Source organism: Scyliorhinus torazame, chromosome 16 (genome assembly GCF_047496885.1).
Source record: "Scyliorhinus torazame isolate Kashiwa2021f chromosome 16, sScyTor2.1, whole genome shotgun sequence".
NCBI lineage: Eukaryota > Metazoa > Chordata > Chondrichthyes > Carcharhiniformes > Scyliorhinidae > Scyliorhinus > Scyliorhinus torazame.
In genome coordinates this window covers 101954067-101970628 of record NC_092722.1, presented here as the reverse complement: position 1 = coordinate 101970628, position 16562 = coordinate 101954067, and the positions used below count along the sequence as shown (strand labels likewise).

General features: G+C 49.8%; 1 protein-coding gene across 2 annotated transcripts in view; it reads left to right on the top strand.

Annotated features, from left to right (window-relative positions):
• Window positions 1–9183: 9183 nt before the first annotated feature.
• Window positions 9184–16562, top strand: part of sirt1 (sirtuin 1) — a 29760-nt gene continuing 22381 nt past the window's right edge. For both annotated transcript variants that reach the window (XM_072478801.1, XM_072478800.1), the window contains exon 1: window positions 9184–9396. In XM_072478801.1, the coding sequence (XP_072334902.1) occupies window positions 9219–9396 (178 nt within the window). In that variant the 5' untranslated portion in view covers window positions 9184–9218. The remainder of the gene's footprint in view (window positions 9397–16562) is intronic.

Genomic DNA, 16562 nt, shown 5'->3' with positions numbered 1-16562 from the left:
GGCGCATCTTTAGACCACGGGCTGGGGATGAGCGAGAATGGTGGGGGTGAGGGGGTTTTGATTTGATTTATTATTGTCACATGTATTAGTGTACAGTGAAAAGTATTGTTTCTTGCATGCTGTACAGACAACGCATACCGTACATTGGGAAGGAAGGAGAAACTACAGAATGTAATGTTACAGTCATAACTACGGTGTAAAGAAAAAATCTATTTAATATGAGGTAGAAAAGAGTTAGAATGAAGTTTTAGAAGCATTGAACGAGAGTAAAAGATAGAATTAGAGGGCATGCTGGGCACAGCTTGCAAGATGTCGCCTCGCTACGGCACCATTTGGATGGAGGTGAGGGTGGTGTGGGGTGAGGATGGAGGTGAGGGTAGTGCGAGGTGAGGGTGGTGTGGGGTGAGGATGGAGGTGAGGGTGGTGCGAGGTGAGGGTGGTGTGCGGTGAGGATGGAGGTGAGGGTGGTGCGGGGTGAGGATGGAGGCGAGGGTGAGGTGAGGGTGGTGCGAGGTGAGGATGGAGGTGAGGGAGCTGCGAGGTGAGGGTGGTGTGCGGTGAGGATGGAGGTGAGGGTGGTGTGGGGTGAGGATGGAGGTGAGGGTGGAGGTGAGGATGGTGCGAGGTGAGGGTGGAGGTGAGGGTGGTGCGAGGTGAGGATGGAGGTGAGGGTGGTGCGGGGTGAGTGTGGAGGTGAGGGTGCTGCGAGGTGAGGGTGGTGTGCGGTGAGGATGGAGGTGAGGGTGGTGTGGGGTGAGGATGGAGGTGAGGGTGGAGGTGAGGGTGGTGCGAGGTGAGGGTGGAGGTGAGGGTGGTGCGGGGTGAGGTTGGAGGTGAGGGTGAGGTGAGGGTGGTGCGAGGTGAGGATGGAGGTGAGGGTGGTGCGGGGTGAGGATGGAGGTGCGGGTGGAGGTGAGGATGGAGGTGAGGGTGTTGTGGGGTGAGGATGGAGGTGAGGGTAGAGGTGAGGGTAGTGCAAGGTAAGGATGGAGGTGAGGGTGGTGCGGGGTGAGGATGGAGGTAAGGGTGGTGTGGGGTGACAGGGTGGTGAGGGTGAGGGTGGTGTTGGGGGGGCGTGTTGACACACGTCTGGGGAACACTGCAGGGTCTCACTCCTTGTCCGCGGCCGAACCCCACCCCAGCGACCTCCCTTTCCTATGGGCCGCCGACCACGTCGAGGGCCCTCTGCTCTGACAAGGTCAGGGGCTGCAGATCTGATGGTCCCCCTACAGTTTTCTCCCGCAGCGGCAGTTATGGGCGGCCTTCTCCTCGGGTGGCGAGGCAAATAAAAAACGACAGTGTTAGGCAATCTAAAGCATGCAGCCCAGGGGGTAGGTTGCTGGTGGCGTCAGTGGCCAGGGCATCTGCCAGGGGGGCCAGTATGGGTACCGGCATGTGGTGCAGGGTGGGGGTTCGGCCGTTCTCTGGGATGGGGGTGGGTAGGTTTACAGGTGTGTGGGCTGAGGGTTAGTGCCAGGGGCACTGTGCTGCCTACTCACCCTGGCCACCCTGAAGCCGTGCAGTTTTTTCCAGCACTGCTGGCCGGGACAGACAGTGTTGCTGGTGGTGCTGACTGCTTCTGCCACCTGCCCCCAGGCACGGTGAATGGCGGCGACTGGCAGCCTCCTTCTTCGGCCGTGGTCCAGGAGGGTCTCCAGCTTGCGTCCATGAAATGAGGAGCCACTCTCCTCACTGCCATCTTGTTGGCAGGGGTGGCGTGTGTGTGGAGTGAAGTGCATATATGTGGCTGCAGCTTGTCAGCCTCCTGAGTGTCAATCGCGAAACCGGTGAATCCTGCACAATTTCTGATTGGAATAGATTGTGTCCAACGTGGTGCCGGGGCTAGCCGCTTAACAGTAGCTGAATGGTGTGGTGGGTTGCCAGTTATGCTGTCATGGAACTCCACGATTCCTGCGCCAGCGTCAATACTTAGGGCGGGATTCTCCAGTCTCCAAAATCACGTTCGGCGATCGGCCAGAGAATCCCCGTTTTTGCCGAAATCGGTGGGGCAGCGCCACTTTTGCGATGCTCCGCCCTTCCAAAACAGCGTACTCACAGAATACGCCGCATGCCACCCGGACGGCCTCAGGACGTCACCTGAGGCCCTCTCCCGATGTTCCGTCCCCGATGGGCCGACTTCCCAACGACGTGGAACACTTAACCTATTTTATTTTAGGAACCGGGCGTGGCGGCCACGGACTGAGTCATTTGCCTTCTTTATAAGTCTCTGATGTGGGATCTTGTCAAAGGCTTTGCTGAAATCCATGTAAACTACATCAACTACACTACCCTCATCTACACACCTGGTCACATCCTCAAAAAACTGAATCAAATTTGTTAGGCATGGCCTCCCTCTGACAAAGCCATGCTGATTATTTCTGATCAAACCTCGCCTCTCCAAGTGGAGATATATTCTCTCCTTCAGAGCTTTTTCCAATAGTTTCCCACCCACTGACGTGAGACTGGTTTATAGTTCCCTGGCTTATCTTTACAACCTTTCTTAAATAGTGGGACCACATTAGCTGTTCTCCAGACGTCTGGCACCTCCCCCGAGGAATGCTAGAATTTGTTTTTCACTCCAGTCTGCTTAACCGCTAAATTGCCTACTACATTGGGGACTCATTTCTGGACTAATTTCCTAATATCTCCCTCACGTAACAAGATGTGCTCGCAAACCTTGCTCTGCACATTCATGATATTCTCCTCATTTTTGGACGTGATTTGGACTTCGCCACCGGGAGCGGACCAGCTGAATCGCAAAATGGTTCAGGCACTGTGGCACAGTGGGTAGCACGTTTGCTTCACAGAGACAGGGTCCCGGGTTTGATTCCTGTTTGGGTCACTGTCTGTGCGGACTAGGAATATAGCTTACAGCTTTTCTGGAATAAGGGTGCTACATTTATCATTTCCAATCATCCAGCACCTCCCCAGTATCTAAGGAAGATTGGCAGATTATGGCAAACCCCATTATCTCTGAGGCATCTTCCTATAGCAAACAGGATACTTGTCTTTATTAGGGTTAGAGGTTGAAGATATTGAGGTGATTTGAAGGGAAATATTTACACCCAGAGGTCGGAGGAAGATCTGGAACTTACTGTCTGAAAACCCAAAAGGAAAAATAATACAAACTGGGGTAAAAGAGTACTGGTCCGAACTGCTTTTTTTTTTTTTACTTTTTGGGTTAATGGCAGAGGCAGAAAACCCTCATAATATTTTTTAAGTACTTGGATATGGAAGCTCGTACTAGACAAGTGTTGGGGAGTGGAAATTGGCTGTATTGGCACGGTGGGTTGAATAAGCTCCACTGTGCTGTAAATGTCACTGATTCGATTACATTTTGTCCAGCCCTAGCCCCCAAGAGCAGGAAACCATCAAACCATTGTTAACTGCCCCAGCAGCCTCAGGCACACCCATACCCATCATCACAGCTTCCAAAGTTGTGGTAGTCAGTATTAGAGGTATTACGGTACTCTGTAATGCCGGAAGACCATTGGAATAGAAGGTACTCTGTTCTCATTGGTTAAGCCTGTCTGCTGGATCCGCCCAGCAAGGCGGGGTATAAGAGCCTGTGCCGCCCCAGCAGCTGCCTTCTGTACCTGCATTGCTGGGGGAAACATCTAGTGTAATAAAGCCTTCAATTGTCTCCAATCTCGCTTCTGGAGTTATTGATCGAGCATCAAAAGTCAAATCGGCCTTCTTGAAAGTGAAGCCTCGGAAAGCAACGGGTCCGGACCAAGTCCCTGGTTGAGTACCACGATCCCGCGTGGACCAACTGGCGGGTGTGTTTGCGGACATCTTCAACCTCTCCCTACTCCGTTTTGAAGTTCCCACCTGCTTCAAGAAGACCACCATCATACCGGTACCAAAGTAAAACCAGGCAAATTGCCTCAATACCGTCCGGTGGCCTTGACATTGATCATTATGAAATGCTTTGAGAGATTGGTCATGAGACACATCAACTCCATACTCCCAGAATGCCTGGATCTACTGCAATTCGCATACCGCCACAACTGGTCCACACCGGATGCCATCTCCCTGGCCCAGACACCTGTTCATTGGGTGTAAACATTTCCCTTCAAATCACCTCAATATCTTCAACCTCTTACCTATATAAAGACAAATATCCTGTTTGCTAAAGGAAGATGCCTCGGAGATAATGGGGTTTGCCATAATCTGCCAAACTTCTTTAGATACAGGGGAGGTGCTAGATGATTGGAAATGGTAAGGTGGTAAATTGGAAAGGGCAGCACAGTGGTTAGCATGGTTGCTTCACAGCTCCTGGGTCCCAGGTTCGATTCCTGGCTTCGGTCACTGTCTGTGCGGAGTCTGCACGTTTCCCCGTGTCTGCCTGCGTTTCCTCCGGGTTCTACGGTTTCCTCCCACAGTCCAAAGATGCGCAGGTTAGGTGGATTGGCCATGCAAAATTGCCCTTAGTGTCCAAAAAGGTTGCGTGGGGTTACTGGGTTGCGGGGATAGGGTGGAGGTGTGGGGCTTGGATGGCGTGCTCTTTCCAAGGGCCGGTGCAGACTCAATGGGCCGAATGGCCTCCTTCTGCACTGTAAATTCTATGTATGTTAAATTGACGACAGTTCCGCCTTCAACACCATAATCCCCGCCAAGATCATATCAAAACTCCAAAACCTAGGCTTGGCTCCTCCCTCTGTAACTGGATCCTTGCCTTCCTGACCCATAGACCACAATCAGTAAGGATAAACAGCAACATCTCCCCCACAATAGTCCTCAATACCGAGGCCCCGCAAGGCTGCGTACTTAGCCCCCTACTATACTCCCTGTACACACATGACCTTATGGCAAAATTTAGCTCCAACTCCATCTACAAGTTTGCTGATGACACAGCCATAGTGGATTGGATCTCGAACAACGATGAGTCAGTGCACAGGAGAGAGATAGAGAACCTAGTGGCGTGGTGTAACGACAACAATCGCTCCCTCATAGAATCATCGAATTTACAGTGCAGCAACATCAGCAAGAGCTGGTCATTTACTTCAGGAAGCAAAGTATCATACACACACCTGCCTGCAACAATGGTGCCGAGGCGGCGATGGTTGCCAGCTTCAAATTCCTAGGTGTGCACATCACCAACAGTCCTGGTCCACCCACGTCAACGCTACAACCAAGAAAGTACAATAGTGCCTATACTTCCTCAGGAAACTAAGGAAATTCGGCATGCCCACATTCACTCTTACCAATTTTTACAGATGCGCCATAGAAAGCATCCTATCTGGCTGCATCACAGCCTGGGGGGGGGGGTGTTTGCTCGAGCTGTTGGGGAGGGTTTAAACTAATGTGGCAGGGGGATGGGAACCGATGCAGGAAGTCAGAAGGTAGTAAAACAGGGACAGAAACAAAAGGCAGTAAGGGGGAAAGTGTAAGGCAGAGAAGCCACAGTCAAAAATCAAAAAGGGCGACAGTACAAGGTACAGTGACTGAGGGGAGCTCTGTGAATAGGCCCAGTAATACTAAAAGGAATAAAACGGGAAGTAAAAACATAAATGGTAAGCGACGTGGCATGAAGATATGGGTTCAACAACAAGGAAAATTAGGAGAAAAGTTAAGAGGAAATATAATTTCGGAGGGGTTACTGATCGAGGTGTTGAGATTCAAAACAGAGGTATAAAAGCCATAGTATATAAGTGTACTTTAGCTGAATGCTCGTAGTGTTCGGAATAAGGTAAATGAGTTGATGGCACAAATCATCGTGAATGACTATGATTTAGTGGCCATTACTGAAACATGGTTAAAGGATGGTCACGACTGGGAGTTAAATATCTGAGGTTATTAAACTATTCGGAAGGACAGAGTGGATGGTAAGGGAGGTGGTGTAGCTCTGTTATTTAAGGATGACATCCGGGCAATAGTAAGGGATGACATCGGTGCTATGGAGGATAAGGTTGAATCCATTTGGGTGGAAATCAGGAATAGTAAGGCGAAAAAGTCACTGATAGGAGTAGTCTATAGGCCACCAAATAGCAGGCAATAAACAAAGAAATAACTGATGCATGTAGAAATGGTACAGCAGTTATCATGGGAGATTTTAATCTACATGTCGATTGGTTTAACCAGGTTGGTCAAGGCAGCCTTGAGGAGGAGTTTATAGAATGTATCTGCGATACTTTCCTAGAACAGTATGTAATGGAACCTACGAGGGAACAAGCGGTCCTAGATCTGGTCCTGTGTAATGAGACAGGATTGATTCAGGATCTCATAGTTAGGGATCCTCTCGGAAGGAGCGATCACAATATGGTTGAATTTAAAATTCAGATGGAGGGTGAGAAGGTAAAATCAAACACTAGTGTTTTGTTCTTAAACAAAGGAAATTACAATGAGATGAGAGAAGAACTCGCTAAGGTAGACTGGGAGCAAAGACCTTATGGTGAAACAGTTGAGGAACAGTGGAGAACCTTCCAAGCGATTTTTCACAATGCTCAGCAAAGGTTTGTACCAACAAAAAGGAAGGACGGTAGAAAGAGGGAAAATCGACCGTGGATATCTAAGGAAATAAGGGAGAGTATCAAATTGAAGGAAAAAGCATACAATGTGGCAAAGATTAGTGGGAGACTAGAGGACTGGGAAATCTTTAGGGGGCAACAGAAAGCTACTAAAAAAAGCTATAAAGAAGAGTAAGATAGATTATGAGAGTAAACTTGCTCAGAATATAAAAACAGATAGTAAAAGTTTCTACAAATATATAAAACAAAAAAGAGTGGCTAAGGTAAATATTGGTCCTTTAGAGGATGAGAAGGGAGATTTAATAATGGGAGATGAGGAAATGGCTGAGGAACTGAACAGGATTTTTGGGTCGGTCTTCACAGTGGAAGACACAAATTACATGCCAGTGACTGATAGAAATGAGGCTATGACAGGTGAGGACCTTATTGGTATCACTGAGGAGGTAGTGATGGGCAAGCTAATGGGGCTAAAGGTAGATCGGTCTCCTGGCCCTGATGGAATGCATCCCAGAGTGCTAAAAGAGATGGCTAGGGAAATTGCGAATGCACTCGTGATAATTTACCAAAATTCACTGGACTCTGGGGTGGTCCCGGCGGATTGGAAATTAGCAAACGTGACACCACTGTTTAAAAAAGGAGGTAGGCAGAAAGCAGGTAATTATAGGCCACTGAGCTTAACTTCGGTAGTAGGGAAGATGCTGGAATCTATCATCAAGGAAGAAATAGCGAGGCATCTGGATGGAAATTGTCCCATTGGGCAGACGCAGCATGGGTTCATAAAGGGCAGGTCGTGCCTAACTAATTTAGTGGAATTTTTTGAGGACATTACTCATGCGGTAGATAACGGGGAGCCAATGGATGTGGTATATCTGGATTTCCAGAAAGCCTTTGACAAAGTGCCATACAAGGGGTTGCTGCATAAGATAAAGATGCATGGTATTAAGGGTAAAGTAGTAGCATGGATAGAGGATTGGTTAATTAATGGAAAGCAAAGAGTGGGGATTAATGGGTGTTTCTCTGGTTGGCAATCAGTAGCTAGTGGTGTCCCTCAGGGATCAGTGTTGGGCCCACAATTGTTCACGATTTACATAGATGATTTGGAGTTGGGGACCAAGGGCAATGTGTCCAAGTTTGCAGACGACACTAAGATGAATGGTAAAGCAAAAAGTGCAGAGGATACTGGAAGTCTGCAGAGGGATTTGGACAGGCTAAGTGAATGGGCTAGGGTCTGGCAGATGGAATACAATGTTGACAAATGTGAGGTTATCCATTTTGATAGGAATAACAGCAAAAGGGCTTATTATTTAAATGATAAAATATTAAAACATGCTGCTGTGCAGAGAGACCTGGGTGTGCAAGTGCATGAGTCACAAAAAGTTGGTTTATAGGTGCAACAGGTGATTAAGAAGGCAAATTGAATTTTGTCCTTCATTGATAGAGGGATGGAGTTTAAGACTAGGGAGGTTATGCTGCAATTGTATAAGCTGTTAGTGAGGCCACACCTGGAGTATTGTGTTCAGTTTTGGTCTCCTTACCTGAGAAAGGACGTACTGGCGCTGGAGGGTGTGCAGAGGAGATTCACTAGGTTAATCCCAGAGCTGAAGGGGATGGATTAAGAGGAGAGGTTGAGTAGACTGGGACTGTACTCGTTGGAATTTAGAAGGATGAGGGGGGATCTTATAGAAACATATAAAATTATGAAGGGGATAGGATCGATGCGGGCAGATTGTTTCCACTGGTGGGTGAAAGCAGAACTAGGGGGCATAGCCTCAAAATAAGGGGAAGTAGATTTAGGACTGAGTTTAGGAGGAACTTCTTCACCCAAATGGTTGTGAATCTATGGGATTCCTTGCCCAGTAAAGCAGTTGAGGCTCCTTCATTAAATGTTTTTAAGACAAAGATAGATAGTTTTTTCAAAGAATAAAGGGATTAAGGGTTATGGTGTTCGGGCCGGAAAATGGAACTGAGTCCACAAAAGATCAGCCATGATCTCATTGAATGGCGGAGCAGGCTCGAGGGGCCATATGGCCTACTCCTGCTCCTAGGTCTTATGTATGGTAACTAGTAAGAAACTACTGAGATTCGTGGACACAGCCAGTCTATCACGTAAAACTACTTCCCATCCATTGATTGTCTACCACCTCCCGCTGCCGTGGGAAAGCGAGCAGCATAATCAAAGACCCCCTCCAACCCAGGTTATTCTCTCTTCCAACTTCTTCCATCAGGCAGAAGATACAAATTCTGAGAACATGCACGAACAGACTCAAAAACAGCTTCTTCCCCACTGTTACCAAACTCCTAAACAACCCTCTTATGGACTGCTGATCTCTCCATGCATCTTCTGTACTGAGTTGTACTGTGCTCCATCTGCTTCACCTGATGTCTGTGTCTATATATTTACATTGTGTTTTTATGCATGCCCCAGGTTTCTCCTGATGGAGCGATCTGCCTGGACTGTACGCAGAACAAAGCTTTTCACTGTACATCGGTACATGTGACAATAAATGAAATTCAATTCAATCCAATTCCCCTTGCCCAATGTCGTGTACTCAATTCCCTGTCCCAGTCTAATGCCTTCCCAAAAGTTGTTTTCCCTGCCCATAGTCTCCAATCTCCTGGCCGCCAAAGCCTTCCCACCTCCTCCTTGATGGACCTGGTACCTGGCAATTTCTCTGCGCGTGCGCGGGTAGCTTCTGCCCTTTGAACCCGCCGGGGTCACGTGGGGCTCGCGGTTTCCGGTGCTGCAAGATGGCGGATTCGGGGGAGGCCGAAGCAGGGGAGCAGATGAGTAAGAAGGCCCGGCTGGAGGCCGGAGCGAGCCGGACCGACACCCAAAGCTGCGACGAGGAGCCGGCAGAGGAAACGCGGAGGAGGAGAGCAGCCGAGGGCGGATACAGTCCGGAGAGCGGGGCGGCCCCGGGAACAGGTACCGGGGACGGGGAAGGGCGCCCGGGGGGGGTGAGGAGGTAGGAATGGGCATGAGGGGGCTCATGAGGAAGGGAAGGGCTGTGAGGAATGGGTGTATTCTGGGGGATGGGGTACCTTGTCGGGGCTGTGAGGGAATGGGGTATTCATGAGGAAGTGGCGGCGGGACTGTGAGGAAAGGGCACCTACCTGGGGGAAAGACCGTGAGGAATGGGTGTGAGGAATGAGTGTTGTTGGGCGGGCATAAGATTCATGAGAACGGGGTGGCGGAGTTAAGGGTTTATGAGGAAGGGATGCCTTGGTGGGGGAGGGGCTGTTGTGAGGATTGGGTTCCAGATTTTTTTTTTTGGGGGGGGAAAGAGTATGAGGAATGGGGGTACTGGAGGGTGGGTGTGAGGAATGAGTGCCAGGGGAGGGAGGCAAATGCGGAAGAGGCTGTAATGCTGGGGTAGGGGAAGGACTGGGGAGGGGGTATGTGAAGATAGGGAACTTTGGATTTGGATTTTGTTTATTGTTACATGTACCAAGGTACAGTGAAAAGTATTTTTCGGCAAGCAGCTCAACAGATCATTAAATAAATGAAAATAAAATAAAATACATAATAGGGGAACACAAGGTACACAATGTAACTACATAACACCAGCATCATGTGAAACATAACAGGGGTGTAGTGTTAATGAGGTCAGTCCATAAGAGGGTCGTTTAAGAGTGGTAACAGCGGGGAAGAAGCTGTTTTTGAGTCTGTTTGTGCGTGTTCTCAGACTTTTGTATCTCCTGCCCGATGGAAGAAGTTGGAAGAGTGAGTAAACCGGGTCTTTGATTATGCTGCCCGCTTTCCCCAGGCAGCGGGAGGTGTAGATGGAGTCAGTGGATGGGAGGCAGGTTTGTGTGATGGACTGGGCTGTGTTCACGACTCTCATAAGTTTCTTGCGGTCTTGGGCCGAGCAGTTGCCATACCAGGCTGTGATGCAGCCCGATAGGATGCTTTCAATGGTGCATCTGTAAAAGTTGGTGAGAGTTCAATGTAGACATGTTGAATTTCCTCAGTTTCCTGAGGGAAGTATAGGTGCTGTTGTTCTTTCTTGGTGGTAGCGTCGCCATGGGTGGACCAGGACAGATTTTTGGAGATGTGTACCCCTAGGAATTTGAAACTGCTAACCATCTCTACCCTGTATAGAACCTTAGTTAGGCCACACTTGGAGTATAGTGTTCAATTCTGTTCGCCACACTACCAGAAGGATGTGGAGGCTTTAGAGAGAGTGCAGAATACTGAAGGAGGCTGGAGAGGAAATTGCTGAGGCCTTGACAGAAATCTTTGGATCCTCACTGTCTTCAGGGGATGTCCCGGAGGACTGGAGAATAGCCAATGTTGTTCCTCTGTTTAAGAAGGGTAGCAAGGATAATCCAGGGAACTACAGGCCAGTGAGCCTTAATTCAGTGGTAGGGAAATTACTGGAGAGAATTCTTCGAGACAGGATCTACTCCCATTTGGAAGCAAACGGACTTATTAGTGAGAGGCAGCACGGTTTTGTGAAGGGAAGGTCGTGTCTCACTAACTTGATAGAGTTTTTCGAAGAGGTCACAAAGATGATTGATGCAGGGAGGGCAGTGGATGTTGTCTATATGGACTTCAGTAAGGCCTTTGACAAGGTCCCTCATGGTAGACTAGTACAAAAGGTGAAGCCACACTGGATCAGGGGTGAGCTGGCAAGGTGGATACAGAATTGGCTAGGTCATAGAAGGCAGAGAGTAGCAATGGAAGGATGCTTTTCTAATTGGTGGGCTGTGACCAGTGGTGTTCCACAGGGATCAGTGCTGGGACCTTTGCTCTTTGTAGTATATATAAATGATTTGGAGGAAAATGTAACTGGTCTGATTAGTAAGTTTGCAGACGACGCAAAGGTTGGTGGAATTGCGGATAGCGATGAGGAATGTCAGAGGATACAGCAGGATTTAGATTGTTTGGATACATGGGCGGAGAGATGGCAGATGGAGTTTAATCCGGACAAATGTGAGGTAATGCATTTTGGAAGGTCTAATGCAGGTAGGGAATATACAGTGAATGGTAGAACCCTCAGGAGTATTGAAAGTCAAAGAGATCTAGGAGTACAGGTCCACAGGTCACTGAAAGGGGCAACACAGGTGGAGAAGGTAGTCAAGAAGGCATACGGCATGCTTGCCTTCATTGGCCGGGGCATTGAGTATAAGAATTGGCAAGTCATGTTGCAGCTGTATAGAACCTTAGTTAGGCCACACTTGGAGTATAGTGTTCAATTCTGGTCGCCACACTACCAGAAGGATGTGGAGGCTTTAGAGAGGGTGCAGAAGAGATTTACCAGAATGTTGCCTGGTATGGAGGGCATTAGCTATGAGGAGCGGTTGAATAAACTTGGTTTGTTCTCACTGGAACAAAGGAGGTTGAGGGGCGACCTGATAGAGGTCTACAAAATTATGAGGGGCATAGGCAGAGTGGATAGTCAGAGGCTTTTCCCTGGGGTAGAGGGGTCAATTACTAGGGGGCATAGGTTTAAGGTGAGAGGGGCAAGGTTTAGAGTAGATGTACGAGGCAAGTTTTTTACGCAGAGGGTAGTGGGTGCCTGGAACACGCTACCGGAGGAGGTGGTGGAAGCAGGGACGATAGTGACTATTAAGGGGCATCTTGACAAATACATGAATAGGATGGGAATAGAGGGATACGGACCCAGGAAGTGTAGAAGATTGTAGTTTAGTCGGGCAGCATGGTCGGCACGGGCTTGGAGGGCCGAAGGGCCTGTTTCTGTGCTGTACATTTCTTTGTTTGTTGTTTGTTATCTCTACCTCGGCTCCCTTGATGCTGACCGGTGTGTGTACAGTACTTTGCTTTCTGAAGTCAATGACCAGTGATTGTCGCTGCACCACTCCAGTAGGTTCTCTATCTCCCTCCTGTATTATGACTTGTTATTCGAGATCCGGCCCACTACGGTCATACCGTCAGCAAACGTGGCATCACAGCACTTCATTACGACTGAAGTCAGGTCCACCGGACGGTAGTCATTGAGGTACGTTGCCTGCTTCTTTGGCACCGGTATGCCAAGGTGGTCGTCTTGAAGCAGGTGGGGACCTCAGAGCAGAGTAGGGACAGGTTGAAGATGTCCGCGAACACATCTGCCAGCTGGTCCGCGCAGGCTCTGAATGCACAACCAGGGATCCCCTCCGGACTGTCGCCTTCCGAGGGTCCACTTTAAGGAAAGCCGACCTGACTTCGGAAACTGTGATGGTGGGTATGGGTGTGTTATGGGCTGCTGGGTAACTCGTTAGCGGATCATTGGTCTCCTGCTCGAACCGAGCATAGAATGCATTGAGTTCATCAGGGAGGGGTTCGCTGCTGCTGGAGATACTGCTCGGCATCGCTTTGTAGCCCGTTATGTTGTTTAGGCCTTGCCACAACCGCCGAGAGCCGGGGGGGAGGTTCTGAAGGGAGGTTTCATGACAAAGGGCTGCTGAAGGGTGGGGGATTGTGAGTAAGGGTCGCCTGGATGTAGGGGGGTGGTAAGGGGTGCCAGTGGGCAGGTTCTGTGTGAAGAATGGCGAAGGGTACTGCGTGTGAGGTTGGCATGGAGAGTGTTGGAATGGGCACTGGAGGGTGTGGGATTGTGGAAGGGACGCCTAGGGGTGGGGGTGGGGAGGAGAGAATGTGAGGAAGGGGGGGGGGGGTCTAAGGAATGGACATGAAGTGGTGAGCCAGTGTATGAGGAAGGAGGGGCTGGGCTGGTGTGGGTGGTTGTGAGGAATGAATGCCTTTGGGTGGGGGGGGGGTAAGGAATTAATGCGGCCGGGAGGGGTGGGGATGGTGAGAGAGGAAAAGGAGGACTGGCGGGAGGGGGGGGGGGGGGTGGGGGGGTGGATGTGAGGGAGGAGAACCAAAGGGGAGATGTGAGGAATGGGTGCCTTGGGTGGGGATGGCTCTTTGGGCAGCACGGTAGCACAAGTGGCTAGCACTGTGGCTTCTACCGCCAGGGTTCCAGGTTCGATTCCCCGCTGGGTCACTGTCTGTGCGGAATCTGCACGTTCTCCCCATGGGTTTCCTCCGGGTGCTCCGGTTTCCTCTCAGTCCAAAGACCTGCAGGTTAGGTGGATTGGCCATGCTAAATTGTGCTTCGTGTCCAAAAAGGTTAGATGGGGTTACAGGGATAGGGTGGAAGAGAGGGCTTAAGTGGGTCGGTGCAGACTCGATGGGCCGAATGGCCTCCTTCTGCACTGTATCTTCTATAGGGATGTGTGCCACAGGAGTGGTGGTGTGAGGAAGGGGTGCTGCTGGAGAGAGGGGGGGGGGTCAGGATTGAATGCCGCTGGAGGGGGACTGCATGAGGACTGAGTGTCACTGGAGGGAGGGAGGTGATGGGAGGAATGACTACTGCTGTGGGGGAGGGGGGGTGGAAGGAGGTGCTGGGGGACAGGATCTGTGTCCAGAATGGCGAGGGATGGTGATTGTGTAAGATTGGCTATGGGGCCTGAATATGTGTGTGGAAGGGGGGAGGGGATGTGAGGAAGGGGTGCCAGGTGTGTGTGGGGCGGGTGGGGCTTGCTGTGGAAGGGGCACCTACGTGAGCTAAGAGGCGAAGTGGGTATCTTTGAGCAAGGGGGTGGGCGGAAGGGATTGCAGAGGTAGGAATGCGGCGATGTAGGGTGCTGAGGGGAGGGGGGAAATCCATGAGGAAGAGGCAGCAGGGGGGATTCATGATGAAGGGTGGGGAAGGGGTGCGTCGGGGCGGAGTGATGTGAGGAAGCGGTACCTTGTGGGGGAGATGAAGATTGGGTGTCTAGTGGGGGTGGAGGCTCTGAGGGAGGGAGGACCATGAGAAATGGGGGTAAAGGCTCTGAAGAAGGGTGCTTTGTTGCAGGTGTGGTGTGGATGGGGAGCCTTGGTAGGGGGGCGGCTCATGAGGAAGGGGAGCCTGAGTGGGGGGGGGGGTTTGAGGAATGGGTGTCTTGGGGGTGGAGCTGTGCGGAATGGGTGCATTGTGGTAGTGAGTGGGTGAGGAGGGGCGATTCATGAGGAGGTTAGCAGCAGGGGGAGGTTCGTGCAGAGGGACGCTGTGGGTGAGGATGGGACAAAGGGAGTATCTTTGCGAAGGAGGGTGATCTGGATAAGGAAGGGGTGCTTAGGGTGGGTCTTATGGGGACGAGGCCCATTGGTGAGGAGGGGGGATTCATGAGGAAGGAAAGCCGCGGGGGGCTGGCTGGGAGGAAGGGCCCTTTATCTTTTACTCATTTACAGAATGGTGTCACGCTGGTTAGCCTTGCAGTCACTGCCTATCCCTAGTTGTCCTTCAGAAGATGGTGGTGTGCTGCCGTCTTCAACCGCTTTGCCTCTGAGGGTAGGTACACCCACAGTGCTGTTAGGGAGAGAGTGCCAAGATTTTGCCCCAGCGACAGTGAAGGAACAGCGAGTGACTTGGAGGAGAACCTCCAGGTGGTGCGGTTCCCAGGTGTCTGCTGCTCTTGTCCTTGTAGATAGTAGTGGGTATGTGGAAGGTGCTGTCTAAGGAATTTTGGTGAGTTACTGTAGTGCTGCCACTGTTTGTTGGTGGCGGATGGTTTGAATGTTTGTGGAAGAGGAGAGCAAATAAGCGGACTGCTTTGTCCTGGATGGTGTTAAGCTTCTTGAGTGTTTCTGGAGCTGCACTCATCCAGGCAAGTGGAGAGTATTCCATTACTGTCCTGATGTGCGCCTTGTAGAGGTGGATGGGCTTTGGGAGGTCAGTAAGTGAGTTACTCGCCGTAGAATTCCTAGTCTTTGCTCTGCCCTGGTAGCCATAATGTTAATGTGGCTAGTCCAGTTCATTTCCTAATCAATGGTAACCCCAGGATGTTGACTGTGGGGGAATTCAATTATGGTAATGCCATTGAATAGGGGTTGTCTGTGTGCAAGGGGTGCCATGATGGTGCTGCATGAGAAAGGGATTCTGGGGCAGAGGGGGGCTGTGACATGGCGACTAGGATATGTGTGAGGAAGGGGGCAAGTGGGGTGCATGTGAAGGAGGTGCATGGGGAAGGGGTGTTGGGGAAGTAGACGAGGCTGATTATGGAAAGCGAGTTGAGGATATGTGACGGAGGGGATGCGGCACAGGCTGGAGTGTGGTGTTGGGGTGCAGGAGTGGTTGGCGAAGAAGGGGGTCTGAAGGTGTTTGGGGGCGAGGAGGTCGGGTAGGTGAGGGAGACTTGAAGAAGCAAAGCGGTGAGTAGAGGGAAGTGAGGGATGGGGATTCTTGGGGAGGGAGGAAAAGGGGCGGGGAGCCGGGGAATCAATTGGGTGTTTGCCAAGTGATGTATAATATCCATGGATGTACAGCAAGTGATAAAATGGAGCCTAAGCCTAAATGGAGCCTGATGTGAATCAGTTAACTGGAAAAACCAACAATTGAATGTGTAGATTTTAAAACAAATTTAGAAATAAACGGTGAGGAATCAAGGTGTAGCAAATTCCAGGGAGTTGAAACTAAGCATCTCTGACATAAATAGAGGAACAGAAAGTGGGCAAATGCAATGAAGCCTGTGTTAGGGGAATGGGTTCTATTTGCAAGAAATACAACAACTGTGAAACTATAGAAAGATGTCAAAGTGGAGCAAAATATTTGCATTTTAATGTTGAGGACAGATTTGCATGTTTTCTCTGGTATATGACTGACCTGTTCAGCAGAAGACTCTGGGTTCATGTTATAATCTCTGGAAATTTGAGCAGAGCACCTAAAATGATAGACTGCTGATGTTCCAACATTTAGATGTTAAACACAAGTGGACATCAAATTTCCCACAGATCACAGGTGCAGAAAATTCTGAGCAGTTTCTATGTTGTCCCTTACCCAGCATCACTGCAAAAATAAAATACTAATTATGGCCATTGTCAAAACTTGATTGCTCTGTGCAATTGTTAATTGTTGAACAGTTTGAGACATCCTGAGTTCATGAAAGGTACTTTATAAATGTGGCTCTTTATTTTCTTTTTAGTAGTTTACTTGAGTCGCAGTTCTGAAATATTCAAATAAATCTTAGTACACTTAATGGCAGCATGGTAGCACAGTGGTTAGCACTGTTGCTTCACAGCGCCAATGTCCCAGGTTCAATTCCCGGCTTGGGTCACTGTCTGTGCGGAGTCTAAATGTTCTCCCTGTGTCTGCTTGGGTTTCC